We start from the raw sequence: 15,278 nt of genomic DNA, 5'->3' as shown, positions 1-15,278 counted from the left end.
ATTAAATGCCACATAGCAATGAAGATGATGAGGAACTTCCAGCTGGGGTTTCAAAAGACAGAGACTGGGAGAAAGCTGGAGAACACATATTCCTGTGAAGATTCAGGCAAGCCTCTAGGAACATCTAGGCATGCCTAAGAGGAACACCTCCAGACATAAAAATTTTTGCATGAACAAAAATATTAGTCAACAGAACCCATACACATAAGCTAGAAAGACACAGAGACTTCTGGTTTTACTCTTATTACTTGACATACAGGAGATTTATTAGTGTACATGTAATTTCTGTGTATTCCATAACTATTCTTACAGGTATCTTCAGGTCAACTGAAACAACAGTTAAGTTCAATTACTGAAGAGTCTAAGATATGCTTTGCCTTGGCCCCAGAAAAACTGCTACCATTGCTCTTGCTGATTCACTCTATGGAACCCCTTTCCTTCCACCTTCCTTTACCGAGTACCATTGCTCACCACTGGATTCAGCTCCAAAGATACCCTCAGCTCAAGAACACTACCTGATCCCTGACTTCTCTGAACCATTTTTCAGGCTCCAGAAGACCATGCCACAAGTTAAAACTGTGCTCTAGATTTTACACATCCCCCAGACTATTTCAAAAGACTTAAAGGGGATATGTATATTTCCTTTGTATATTTTTATATGTATTTCCTTAATAATTATAATTCTTAGTATGTATTTCCTTATGTAGAGGTAGCTTTCCATCATCCATTTTTTGGATCTGATTAGGAGGAAACTCTAGTAGATAAGTTTCTCTTGAGATCTGAGTTCAGGTTAGAACCAGGATTTAGGGATTGTTGAGCTTGTTGTTTTTACTCCCATATGCACCAGTGTTGGGATGCAACTTATTTTACCCAAAACAAAGATCATCCCTGGTTTCTTTGTATGTTTGTTTACAACTTGGATTTACCCCCAAACAAAGATTGTCTTACTTGTAAACCTGGGTCAGTTTACTGCCCCACCCAGGGGTGGTCCCTGTACTCAAAAAAAAAAAAAGATAGTTCTGGGATGCAGGAAGATCTCCATACAAGGTATAAGACTGCCAGACTACATGCGTTTCATCCTCAGCCTGATCTGGATTATTTCTTGTGCAACCCTAATTTAGACTCATTCATCTGGGCTTGGAGATACAGTGCATGGGGTGATTTTACACATCATTAGTATCATGTTGCATTAAAATGGGGAAATCTGACATATAGAAAAAAGTTCTTATCTAATAGGTATAAGAACTTGTAAATTTTATAGTGAAGGAGGCCAGAGAAATAGCATGGAGATAGGGTGTTTGCCTTGCATGCAGAACAACATTGGTTCAAATCCTGGCATCCCCATATGGTCCCCTGAGCCTGCCAGGAGCGATTTCTGAGCATAGAACCAGGACCACTGCCAGGTGTGGCCCAAAAACAAACAAATAAAATTTATAGTTCAGGAGTGCCTTTCACCCTGAACATTTGTCATAGTTACTTGACTTAGGCCTCAGTTGATCGAACACCAACTGTCCAACCATGAGCTTTGGATCCCATCTTGGGACCAGGCATGGTTTTCAGCACCAGCACCAAAAATCAAATTTCCACCAGGAGAGGCCCTATGGTAGCCCTGGCACTGACTTGCTCCAGGGTGGGTTCATATGTAACCCTGGTGACTAGGAAACAGCAACAACTTGCTTTCAGAACAGGTTTCCCTGCCTCACTGCCTAACAGTGAGATGAAATCAGAAGACACTACATGACACCTGGCTTTGACATAGGGTCCATGCAAAAACCAAGATCTCTAATTACAAAAGCCTGACTGACAATCACGGTTCAGGAGAACTTTTCTTGGGATCATGAAGAAAGACCTTAGTGTTAGACTATTAGTATGCCCAGGGCCTGTAGTTGGTCTTATGACAGAATGCTTATGGGTAGGGACTCCATGATTTTTGACCAAGAATATTTTCTTTTTTTTTTTTTTTTTTTTGGTTTTTGGGCCACACCCGTTTGACGCTCAGGGGTTACTCCTGGCTGTGCTCAGAAATCGCCCCTGGCTTGGGTGGACCATATGGGACGCCGGGGGATCGAACCGAGGTCCTTCCTTGGCTAGCGCTTGCAAGGCAGACACCTTACCTCCAGCGCCACCTACCCGGCCCCCAAGAATATTTTCTTTCTAATTTCCCCACATTTGCTACACCTATTAAAAAAAAAAAAACCTGCCACCACCCCTCTTTTTTTTTTTTTTCCTTAAATTTTGTTTGTATCTTCTGGATAGGGGCTCCTGCATTTCTCATAGAACCTTGGGACATGAATTACTTTGTTTTACCTAATATTTCTGGATTTTTCTACAAAACTGAGGGAGAACAAAAGAAGATGGGGCCAAGGGCCAAGTGGTCTCAGGTGCATTGGTGAAAATAAAAATGGACAGAACTAAAAACCCAAGCCAAAGTCAACAACAATCGAATCAAGAGATACAAACTATAAAAATCTATACTTAAAATGGACCAGCGTTTCCAGTGTAGTGGTTATCACATTCACCTGACACAATCTATACTTAAAATGGGCCTGATACACTGGCAGGCCAGGGGGCTAAGAATAAAGGTATAGAATGCATGCTGGGAACTTCGATGGAGGCAGATCAACACTGATGGTGGTAATGACCCTAATTCACTGTCACTGTATGCCTGAAATCCAACTATGAAGAACCTGTAATTCACAATGGTTTCAGAAAAATTTGTTTTAAAATAAAGATTCTGGGTGAGCAAACCCAGCTCTATTTCAGTTATACTATGTAAAACTGTAGATGAGTGTATTCACTTTGCAAAAAAACTTTGTCTCCATCAAATTGATGAAGTTGTTTGTAGATGACTGAGTTTAAATAAATCGGATGGGGGCAAAAATAAGATAACTATAATTAAAGTTATAGTACTATTTCAGTACCTTTGGTTTGTAGAGGTTTTTGGATCAGTTAGTGTTTAAACTCTTTAGTTTGAGCCTTGGTGGCTACAAACCTTCATAAACCCTGACACCACAAGAGTGGCACCATAAAAACATTAATTGGAGGTTAAGTAAACATTAAAGGAGTTTGGCATATGCCTTGCCTATGCAAGAACTTGAGTTCCATCTTCAGCTTTACCTGATCTTCCTTACAGATCTTCTCTGTAATAGTCTGGATGCTGTCTAGCTCAGCTAGATCATCTCTAACCAAGTAACATGTCAGCCTTTGACTCTTTGAGTCGTGAATGGTTACCCTTCCAATAGTAAGCCTAAACTTGCCTTGCTAATAGATTCTGTACATGTTCAGCACATGGGGTTTGGACCATCAGCAAAAATATCAGCATCCTGCTGGTTCTGGTTCTAGAAAATGGTTTCCTTCACAAGTTCTGAAACAGAATGACTCAGTAAACGAATTAGTTTGCATTCACAAGGCAAAGCTGCTTCAGAGTACAAAAAGGCATCTTTGATTACCTCAGTTTACCTCACACCCTCTCATTCCAACTCCACCCAAACTCCGACACATTTGGGAGATGCCGAGAGGGCAAACCTGGCATTCCAATGGCTTTTATTTTATTCCCTCGGTGTTTACTGCACCTTATTCAAAACTCCCTAGAATAAAAATGTTATATAGCAAAAGCTTCCGGAACTGAAAGGTCGTATTTAAAAGTCGCTAGCACGGCCGTCTATCAGGGACGGACCCTGACCCCATAAGTCGCAACCTCATCAGATCTCGCGAGATTATCTTGAGTGACCGGAGACTATGTCGGGCTGTTAGACCTTTTTTGCCCACCAGAGGTCGCATCTCTCACACGCTATCTGGAAGTGCCTTAAGCAAACGCAAAGGTGACTAAGTTAGGCCTACTGCGGACGCCGTAGTTTCCGGCGGAAACAGGAAGTTAAGATTTTAAGAGTTTGTCATGGCGGAATACTTGTGTGTCAAATCGACCAAACTCGTTCTTAAGGGAACCAAGGCGAAAAGGTAAGGTCGGGAGGCTCCTTCGTTCTTTTCTGATAAACTCACTCTCCGCTCCCTCGTGGGGTTCTGTAGGGAGCGTCATAGACTCCCCAACCTGGGGCCTGGCTCCATCCCTAGTTGAGCAGATGATGAGACTCTAGATCCCGCACCATTCCAAATAAATTCAGGGTCTGGAAGTGCGCTCTCTAGGGTGCACCCCCAAAAAACAGTCCATTGAGACCCGAGCTGCAAGTACACGTCCCCCCTGAAGCCCTTTCCAAACCTCCTTACGTAGGGCCATAATCTGATTGTGCAGGCTACAACAACAGACACCTTTTTTGTTTGTTTTTTTAATTTTGAATTTTTTACATAACTTTTTTTAGACCCTTCACCAGTGCAACATTCCCATCACCAATGTCCCAAGTGTCCCTCCTCCCCACCCCCAGAAGTTTAAATAACTTTTTAAAAATTGAACCACTGTGATATAGAGATACAATGTTGCTGTCAGTTGTTTCAGACCTACAATGTTCAGTACCCATTCCTTCACCAGTGACATTTCTTGCCAACAATAGCCCCAGTTTTTCTCACCCTACTTTTTTAATATAAAAATATATAATTTTATTTAAGCACCATGATTACAAGGATGATTGTAGTTGGTTTTTAATCATAAGCAGAATACCTCCCCCTTCACCAGTGTAACATTCCCACCACCAATGCCACTCTCCCTCCTCCCCACCTCTGCCTGTATTCAAGACAGGCATTGTACTTCTCTCATTCATTAACTTTGTCATGCTAGTTGTTAGTGTTAGTTTCCCTAACAGCATCACCAGTCTTTGTGATGAGCTTCAAATTGTGAGCCATCCCTTCTGGCCCTTCCAGCCATTAACTCTATTGTTTCTGGGCCTTATTACAATAATGTCTCTAATTTTTCTTAAAACCCATAGATGAGTGAGACTATTCTGTGTCTATCTCTCTCCCTCTGACTTATTTCACTCAGCATAACAGACTCCTTTACTAGCTGTAACTAGTTCCCCGTCATCCCCTCTCCCCACACCACTCCTCACCTCCATAGTTTTCCCGATCTTTTTTAGCATAGCAGGATGGAGCAGAGTCACAGATATGACATCCTCTGGGGATTTTTTGTTTGTTTTGTTTTTGGGCCACACCCGGCAATGCTCAGGGCTTACTCCTGGCTGTCTGCTCAGAAATAGCTCCTGGCAGGCACAGGGGACCATATGGGACACCGGGATTCAAACCAACCACCTTTGGTCCTGGATCGGCTGCTTGCAAGGCAAACGCCACTGTGCTATCTCTCCGGGCCCATCCTCTGGGGATATTAACTCATTATGGATCAAGCAGTTACTAAGTTTGTGATTTGTGACAAATTATTTAACATCCTGGCAATTTTATTATTAACTATTAAGATGAATGAATAATACCTCAAAAGGATGATATATTCGCTTTTAAGTAGAACCAAATGTAAGGAGGAGGTTATAAGAGTAAATGTTAATTAGATTTTGTTTTTAAAGGAAAAACTTCATTCTCATTTGCTTATTCATAGTTTCGAATCTTTTGGTTCTGTTTTGAGGCCACATGCGGGCAGTTCTCAGGTGCCACTCCTGGGATTCTGTGTTTGGAGGGCCCGGATCCAATGTGAGCCGTCTGTATGCAAAGTATGTTTTCAGTCCATTAAGCTATCTCCCTTACCTTTTAACTCTTGTTGTTGTTGTTGTTGGGGGGGCACACCCAGGCGGGTTACTCCTGTCTCAGTGCTCAGAAATTACTCCTGGCAAGTTTAGGAGACCATATGAGAAGCAAAAGGTCAAACCTGTGTTGGCTGCATGCAAGTCAAATGCCCTACATGGCCCTACCAGCTGTGCTATTGATTGGGCCCCCTCCATCTCTTTTTCGGGGGGGGGGGGTGGTATAGTCACACAGGTGGCTCTCTTGGCTCTGTGCTCAGAAATTACTCCTGGAAGGAATGGGGGGCCGTATAGGATGCCAGGATTCAAACCAACTTCGGTCCTGGGTTGGCAGCTTGCAAGGCAAAGGCCCTACCGCTGTGCTATCTCACTGGCCCCCATCCACCATTTTTTTAACTTGTAGGTCTGCTGGAGGGTAACGGGTCATGCCAGTATTTCATCCAGGTCTCAATGATAAGGGTTTTGGTACTTTTAGGAATGGAAGTGTCAGGGAGTGAACTAATCTTGATGAACTCTATCTAGGGTTCTGTCATTAGAGAGAAATTATTTTTAATAGGTAATTATCCTTAATTATCCTTAAGGTAATTATTCCTAATAGGTAACTTTAATAATAATAATAAACCTGATTTATTGTCTGAATTTACAGGAGGAAGGAGTTTGCTTCTGAAAGGTTACTTTCTGATGAAAATTCTAGATAAGTGGATCTGATTATTATCTTAACAAGGGATCCTAACACATGCCCTCTTTGTGGCCTTGTATATTAGATTTTTGAGGATAGAGGCTGTCTCCCAGGCAATGCTCAGGGGACCACGGCTACATGGGAAAGATGATAAGCCACATGGTGCTGGGAGCATTCCTCAAATTCTGAATCCAGAATAGTTCCAGAGCATCACTGTTTGTGGCCCAAAAACATTATAAAATAAAAATAATTGCCAACCATTTTTATCACCTCAAAAGGTAACCCTTTGCCGATTGAGGTGTTATTCAATATTTGGCATCCTCCAATCTCTAAAACCACAGCTTTCTATCAGCGTGAATTTCCCAGTTCTGAGTATATGAGTATGTTATATAAATGGAGTCCTACAACATTTAGCCTGTTGTATCTTACATGTTTTACTTAGTACAACATTCTTTTTTTTGGGGGGGTCACACCTGACAGTGCTCAAGGATTACTCCTGGCTCTGTACTCAGAAGTTGCTCCTGGCAGCCTCTGGGGACCATATGAGATGCTGGGATTTGAACCAGGGTCTGTCCTGTGTTGGCCACATGCAAGGCAAACACCTTCACTGTGCTGTTGCTCCGGCCCCCTTAGTATAACATTTGAAGGATCCCTCATCTTAGAGCAAGTATGACTTCTCATTTCTTTATGACTATAATAACAATATTAAATAATATAATAAAATAATATAAATAATAAAATTAATAAAATAATAGATACTATTCTATTACATGAAAAACAGCACAATTTGGAAAATATGTATTAATATATTGATGGAAATTTGGCTAGTTTGCTTTGGGGCTATTATAAATAACATGAATATTTTTATGCATGCTCTTGTATAAATATGTTTTCTTACCTCTTAGGAGTATAAATTTGTTTGTTTTTTGTTTTTGTTTTTGGGTCACACCCAGCAGCATTCAGGGGATACTCCTAGCTCTCTGCTCAGAAATAGCTCCTGGCAGGCTTAGGGGGCCATATGGGATGCCAGGGTTCGACCCACTGACCTTCTGCATGCAAGGCAAATATCTTACCTCCATGCTATCTCTCTGGCCCCATATTTGTTTGATTTTTTGAGAAATATTTTCAAAATGATTGTACCATTTCATTCCTTCACAACAAAATGTGAAATCACCTGTTGACTCTCTTATTTTGGTTTTAGTTTGAGCCACACCCACCAGCCCTCGGGTTACTCCTGCCTCTGCATGCAGGAATCATTCTGACAGTGCTTGGGGTACCATATGGGATGCTGGAGATCAAACCCAGATCAACTTCGTGGGAGGCAAATACCCTACCCATTGTGCTATCACTCCAGCCCCATCCCTGTTGACTTCAAAGTTTCACAAAACAATAGAGGACATGCTTGTATGCATAGAGCTCTGGGTTCAAGGCCTCTCTAGCACCCCACTGATAAGGAGGTCAAACAAAATCTTCTGAAATCATGTCTTGATCTTTAATATGCAAATTAATATATCTAAACTCATCTATAAATTTATTTTCCGTATCATAGTAAGAAAAAAAAGAACAAAGAAAAAAAGAGAAAGAGAGAAGAGGATGAAGAAACCCAACTTGATATTGTTGGTAAGTGTCTTTGTTTTTTCTTTTGTGTCTTTGTTTTTCTTTTGGTTTTTGGGCCACATCCTACTGTGTTCAGTGGTTACTTCGGGCTCTGGCGCTCAGGAATTACTCCTGGTGGGGCTTTGTATATTTATTTCTTTAATAGTTATAACTCTTAGTGTGTTTATTTCCATATGTAGAGGTAGCCTCCTTCATCCTTTTTTTTTTTCTTTTTGACTTGTTTTGGTTCTGCTTAGTAAGAAATTTTAGTAAAAAAAAAATCTTGCTTGGGATAAGAACTCAAGTCAATAGTAGGGCATAGAGATTGTATAGTTTGTCATTTTTACCCCCAAAAGCACTAATAATATGATATGGCATCATTCCTTTTTGCGTAAGTACATTAAAATGGGGGAATCTTTTTTTTTTTTTCTTTTTTCTTCCATTTTATTTTTTTAGTTTTTCTTCTTTTTTTTTTTTTTTAAATGGGAAAATCTTATGTATAGAAACAAGTTATTATTATTAGGGATAAGAACCCATAAATTTTATAATACAGGGGTGCTTTCCACCCTCAACATTTGTCATAAAGACTTGACTTAGACCTCAAATGTTCGGACATCAAACATCCAGCCTCAAATCACAGATCGCAATCTTAGAAGTGGCACAGTTCTCCGCACCAGCACCAGGAATCAAATCCTCCCTCCCCCTTGAGGGGAGGCCCTAATACTGCTCTGGCACCAACTTGAGCCAGGGTAGGTTCCGATGACACCCTGATGAAGAGGAAACAGCAATAATCTTGCTCTACAGGCAGGTTGCCCTACCTCATCACCTAAAGGTAAGATAAAATCAGAAGACTCTCTGTCTTAGGATCTGTGCAAAAACTAAGATCACTAATTACAGAAGACTGACTACAACAACCACAACTGAGCAGAACTTTTTCTGGGACCATGAAGAAAGACTCTATCCTAGGCTTCATCCTAGGATCTGTGCAAAAACCAAGATCTTTAATTACAGAGGACTGACTTTGACAACCACAACTGATCAGAACATTTCCTGGCACCCTAAAGAAAGACCTTGGGGTTTGACAACTAATATGTTCGAAACCTGTAGTCGATCTTATTACAGTATGCTTCAAGGGTAAAGACAACCTGTATCTCTTAGGCCAAGGGAATTTACTTTCTAATTTCCCCAATATTTACTGTGCCTATGCAAAAATAAATAAATAAAAGGAAAAAATAAACAACTTACCACATCTTCCATCCATTTTTTTTCTTCTTTTTCTTTTTTGCTTTTTGGGCCACACCTGTTGACGCTCAGGGGTTACTCCTGGCTACGCACTCAGAAATTGCTCCTGGCTTGGGGGACTATATGGGATGTGGGGGGGATCGAACTACAGTCCATCCTAGGTTAGCACGTGCAAGGCAAATGCCCCACCACTTGTGCCACTGCTCCAGCCCCTTCCTTTCTTCTTTAATTTATATTTATAGCCTCTAGACAGGGTCTCCACTTGATTTTTTTTTTTTTACAGAACCATAGAACATGAATCATTTTGTTCTGCCACATATTTATGTCTTCCTACAAACAGAAAAAAAAAAAAAAGTGGATGGGACTCAGGGGCCAAGTGGTCTCTGGAGCATTAAGTGGAAATAAAAGTGTTGAAACCAGGGGCCGGAGAGATAGCATGGAGGTAAGGCGTTTGCCTTTCATGCAGAAGGTCATTGTTTCAAATCCCGGCATCCCATATGGTCGCCCGAGCCTACCAGGAGTGATTTCTGAGCATGGAGCCAGGAGTAGCCCCTGAGCACTGCCAGGTGTGACCGCCCCCCCCCAAAAAAAGTGTTCAAACCTAAATACCCAAACCAAAGTCAATGACAATAAAATCAAGAAACCCAAACTATAACAAAAGGGACCTGTTACACTAGCAGTTCAGGAGGCTAAGTATGTAGGCATGCTGGGAACTATGGTGGAGGGAGGTCAACACTAGTGGTGGGAATGGCTTTAATTCACTGTCACTATGTAGCTGAAATACAGCTGTGAAAGTCTTGTACTTCACATCGGTCTCAATAAAAATTATAAATAAAATAACTAAATACAGGATTTAAATATATTTAAATTCAAATTGTAGGTGAATGTTACTTCATTTAAGGCAGGTCAGTGTATATGCAATTTTTGAGATTATTATGAAATGTTTACATTATTATCAATAATTTTAATGTATACAAACTGAAAATCAGCAAGAAAAGACTTTAGTGATAACTGACTTTAGTGATAAAAAAGACTTTGGTGATAACTGACTTTAGTGATAACTGATAACTAATACCATGTACTGAAAATATATTTTAGAAGTGTTTTTTTAACAACTTCTGTTTTTTTTTTTTACTGTTTTTATTTTTGTTTGTTTTTTGGGCCACACCCATTGATGCTCAGGGGTTACTCGTGGCTAAGTGCTCAGAAATAGCTCCTGGCTTGGGGGACCATATGGGATGCGGGGGGATCTAACCGTGGTGTCCTAGGCTAGAGCTTGCAAGGCAGACGTCTTACCTCTAGCAGCACATCTCGGTTTCCTAACAACTTCTTTATTTCATTTTATTGAAACAATTACGATCAACAGAATCCTTCATAGTTGAATTTGAGATATACAATGAGTAAGCCCCTTCCCACCACCAGTGTCAACCTCTCTCCACCAAAGGATCCATAATGCATCCTGTACCAACACCCTATGCCCCCTGGCCTGCCAGTATAACAGGCCCCTGTAAGTTTAGAGTGTTTAAGTTTAGATCCCTTGATTCCATTATTGTTGACTTTGGCTTGGATATTTAGTTCTGTCCTTATTTATTTTCTCATCAGTGCATCCAAGACCACTTGGCCCCTGGCCCCCAGCCTTTCTTTGATCCTTTCTTTGTTTTATAGGAAAATGCAGGAATATATAGTAAAGTAAGCTACTTTTATGTTTGAATTAGATCCATTCCAGATGAACTTTACACTATTGGTCACAGTTGTTTACACACTTTGATTATAGTACCCCAGAGATCACATGCACTTTGTTAAGGCTCTGGGGATTCCCAGTGGTGCCCAGATCACTTTAAGCATGTGGGTTGGTGCCAGCAATTGGACTCTCAACCTTATAACTGCAAAGAAAGCACTCTTTTACTTAGCTGTTTCTCTGCCTCCCCGCCTATGGGTAGACTTTTCTTTCCCAGATAAGCTACCTTCACATCTTAACATAAAATCTAATGATTTTATATATATTGGTTTTTGGGCCACACCCTGTGACGCTCAGGGGTTACTCCTGGCTATGCGCTCAGAAGTTGCTCCTGGCTTCTTGGGGGACCATATGGGACGCCGGGGGATCGAACCGCGGTCCGTCCTAGGCTAGCGCAGGCAAGGCAGGCACCTTACCTCCAGCGCCACCGCCCGGCCCCCATGATTTTATATTTTATATGGATCTCTTTTTATAGTATATCTCTTTCTATACTATATTTGTCATTTTTTTGTGTAGCCCAAAAAAATGTCTGTAAGTCTTTATCTTGAAATCCAGTTAAAATAATTTATTTTGGTTTTTGTCTTTTCTTATTAGGCCTGTTTTGGTTGTTTCCTTAGACCTAAAGTGTGACCCTTACTCTAAGAAGCCATCTTCATTTGGCCCCGGCCATATACCCAGGCTCCTCAGTGAACCCTCCCTCTCTGGTGTCCCCAGTATCTCCTGTTCTTGCAGCTCTAACTCACAATCACACAATGAGATAGAGGGGCCTCACTTTTGTGAGTTCCTTCTTAGTACCGGACTTTGAATCCATCTCACTTCTGAACACCAAACCTCTAAACTGACAGGCATTGGGTTCCATATCCAATTGAGAAAACTTCCAAGAACCTGAATCAGTTTTCTCATATATTCTGGCCAGTTTCCTAATCATATTTGGAAGGCTGGTTCAGGAAAGAGTCTTCTATCTGGGCTAGAAGAGAAAGTCACTCTTTTTTCTTTTGTCCTCCTACTTTTTTTTATAGTTCAATTTTTTCTGTGGGGGCTGAGAGGGCTGGCACTTTTTTCTTTCAAGTTGTTTGATCATTTTTTATAAGGATCTGAAGGTAAACTCTAAGCCTAAGTAGATTGGTAAGTAGGATAAAGGAAATTATTCCTTTCACGTAGGAAATATAAAGTGCAGGGATAAAGCTGTAAGAAAGTAATCTTAGTGAACTTTACTAGGTTTCAGAGTAGCTGAATTTATAATAGCACAGTTTGTGAAATCACCTATTACTTTACTTTTCTAGGGATTAAAGCCATATCAGCTGTGTCAACCTACTGCAGGTGCTTAAGACCATAGAACTATGGGCCAACAAGATAGTACAGCAGGTAGGGTGCTTGTCTTGCAAACAGCCAACCTGGGTTAGATCCCCAGCATACCTTTTGGGCTCCCAAGAGTGATCCCTGAGCACAGCCAGTAAAACCAGAGCACCACCAGATGTTGCCCCAACCTCCCCCCCCCCAAAGACTAGAACTGTAGGGAAAGGAAGCTCCATTTCCAAAGCATAGATAATTTGGTTTCTTTGTGCCAAAATACATAGATTTAAGGAAGCCTTTAGCACAGATCATTGTTTGGGCCTGAGTTCAGTCAGGAGTCTGATAAACCACCCCATACAAAACCGTAATCTCTTATCACCTTCTGACACTGGTGTGTGGGTATCCATAAGAGGTTGTAGGTAGTACTGGAAGATGATTAAGCACAAAGACCTTTCAAAATACAGGTTCTTCCTTCCTCTGTGTCTATAATAGCCACAATAACAAAGGTGGGTACCATGACAAACTTTTATCAACTAGGACACTCACCCTTCAATAATTAGAATGTACTCAATTACCTTCTTTGTCAGATATCAGAAAACAAAATAGATCTGTTTCTCACATTCCATAGCAGGAATACCTAACAGTCTGCAGAGGGTTTGGGGAAGAAATATCTTGAAGTATACTTGCATTTTGTTTTGTTTTGGTTTTTATTCCCAGATAATGATTTAGAATAGATTCTCCAGTTCAGCTTCAGTTTGCAGCCTGATTAAAAAAAAAAAAGTTTAGGCCATAATTTTATGTAGAAGTTAGCAACCTCAATTTCTGCTTTTCTCAGTCTTCACTGCTTCTTTTACAGGAAAACCCCTAGTGAGGTACGGGCAAGAATTTGGATATTCTCCTTTAATCATTAAACATGGAAGCATTCTTCTGAGTTCTGAGTGTAGGTCATTTATGGACAATAGTGACAGACTAGTGCACATCTAATTTTTTTTAAAATATGGAACACTTCACAAATTTGTGTGTCATCCTTGTGCAGGGGCCATGCTAATCTTCTCCGTATCATTCCAATTTTAGTATATGTCCTGCCGAAGTGAGCATGCACATCTAATTCTTAATGATTGTTTTACTATGAAAGAAAAGGCTGAGTACCACCCTACTCAACTTCATTTTTAAACTCTAGTCATCTTTTACCTCCACACCCACTCTCTTTACCTTAGTAACCTCAGTTCTGTTATCAATATTCAGTAGCTTGTTTTATTTTCTTGCCTCTGTTCATAATTTTATATTATTTTATTGCACACATAGGTGAAATCCTCCAATACTTACTTTTTTCCTTCTGACTTACTTTGCTTCACTTAGTCCTTTCAAGATCTTTCCATTTGCTGTGAATAGCAAAGGATTACTTTGTGATTTTATTATATCCTTCAGTTTTTCAGTGTGTGAAATTTTGTGGTTTGAGGTCCTCACCCAGCAATGCTGGAGGCTATTCCCTGCTCTGTGCTGGGGTGGCTCCCAGCATTACTTGGGGGACCATGTGATGCCAAGGATCAATCCCACATTCAAGTCATGCTTTACATATACTCAACCCCTTGAGCTTTCCCTCTGGCCCTAGTGTGAAATTTTTAAAAAGTTTGTCCATGGGGCCGGGCGGTGGCGCTGGAGGTAAGGTGCCTGCCTTGCCTGCGCTAGCCTAGGACGGACCGAGGTTCGATCCCCTGGCGTCCCATATGGTCCCCCAAGAAGCCAGGAGCAACTTCTGAGCGCATAGCCAGGAGTAACCCCTGAGCGTCACAGGGTGTGGCCCAAAAACAAAAAAAAAAAAAAAAAAGTTTGTCCATTTGGGACCAATATGAAAGCACAGCTGTACAAAGCTTTATAATTTTTTGTTTGGTTTTGTTCTGTTTGGGGGCCACACCCAGCACCGCTCAGGCATTACTGATTCTGCTCTCAGAAATCGCTTCTGGCAGGCTCAGGGTGCTGGGGTCGAACCCAGGTTGGAGGTCATCTATGTGCAAAGCTAATGCCCTACACACTGTGAATTGCTCCAGCACCTCCAAAGCTTTACAAGATGAAATAATATACACTGTATATATTAGAATATAATTATATATATGATCTAAGACTCTATATGCCTGTTAGAATCTGGCTTATTTCACTTAGAGTATAATCTTCATTCATGTTAATTTCCCTTGTAAGATTGAGAAGTTTCAAACAGTATTCTATTATATTTGTATATCTAATGTAGTTTATTTATTTGTCTTTCAGTAACTGTACGGTTGCTTCCACCTTATAGCTAATGTGAATAATTCTGCTTCCCATAACCATGGGGGAAAAAGTCTCTTGGAGACCCTGCTTCAACTGGGTGTGGGGAGAGAGGGCAGTATATATATCCAGAAAATGAATTGCCAGGTTATGTAATAATTCTATTGGGGGGGGGTGTCATAGCAATAGTACAAGTAGGACCTTACCTTAGCACGTGGTCAACCCAGGTTCTATTCTCAGCACCACATAAAGTCCCTCCAGCCTACAAGGAGTGATCCCTGAGCATAGAGCCAAGAGTAAGCCGCACACTGACATGTGTGGCCCAAAAGAAAACAAATTCTAATTCTGCGAGATCCACTGTACTCTTGTTTATTATCTTAAAATTTCAGATTCTCACCAATAGAGCATCAAGAGTTGTAGTTTCTCACTTTCTCATCAACCTTTCTTTTCTTTTCTTTAATAATTTTTCTTTTGGCCAAAGTGGATTACAAATCTTTCACAATAATATTTTAGGTACATAGTGACATTGAATCAGGGGCATTCCCACCACCAATGTTGTCCTCCCTCCACCCCTGTTCCCAGCATGCATCCCATATCCCACTCCTTTAACCCCCAACCCCACCCCGGTTTGCTAGTATAAAACGCCCCCTCTGTGTCTAGCATTTTGTAGATTGGGTGTCAATTCTGTTGTCATTGGCTTTGGATTTGGGTTTTAAGTCTGATCATTTTTTAGTTCTACTCAATGTTCATATGACTGTTTGGTCTTGGTACCCTCCATTATTTCCCCCTCATTTTATGAGACACAACAAGATGGTTTATGTGGTTTTGTTTG

At 40.9% G+C, this 15,278-nt stretch overlaps 1 protein-coding gene and 1 non-coding gene across 2 annotated transcripts in view; one reads left to right on the top strand and one right to left on the bottom strand.

The window, feature by feature from the left end:
- Positions 1-3,833: 3,833 nt before the first annotated feature.
- The window catches only part of FRG1 (FSHD region gene 1), a 45,884-nt gene continuing 34,439 nt past the window's right edge, over positions 3,834-15,278 (top strand). Inside the window, exons 1-2 of the mRNA XM_049772404.1 lie at positions 3,834-3,957; positions 7,865-7,935. Coding sequence (XP_049628361.1) covers positions 3,896-3,957; positions 7,865-7,935 — 133 coding nt within the window. The 5' untranslated portion in view covers positions 3,834-3,895. The remainder of the gene's footprint in view (positions 3,958-7,864; positions 7,936-15,278) is intronic.
- On the bottom strand, positions 13,176-13,280 carry LOC126008449 (U6 spliceosomal RNA). Its single transcript, XR_007495779.1, has one exon. It is a non-coding gene; the product is annotated as a U6 spliceosomal RNA (small nuclear RNA).

Source organism: Suncus etruscus, chromosome 4 (genome assembly GCF_024139225.1).
Source record: "Suncus etruscus isolate mSunEtr1 chromosome 4, mSunEtr1.pri.cur, whole genome shotgun sequence".
Lineage (NCBI taxonomy): Eukaryota > Metazoa > Chordata > Mammalia > Eulipotyphla > Soricidae > Suncus > Suncus etruscus.
This window is presented reverse-complemented; position numbering and strand designations above follow the sequence as displayed.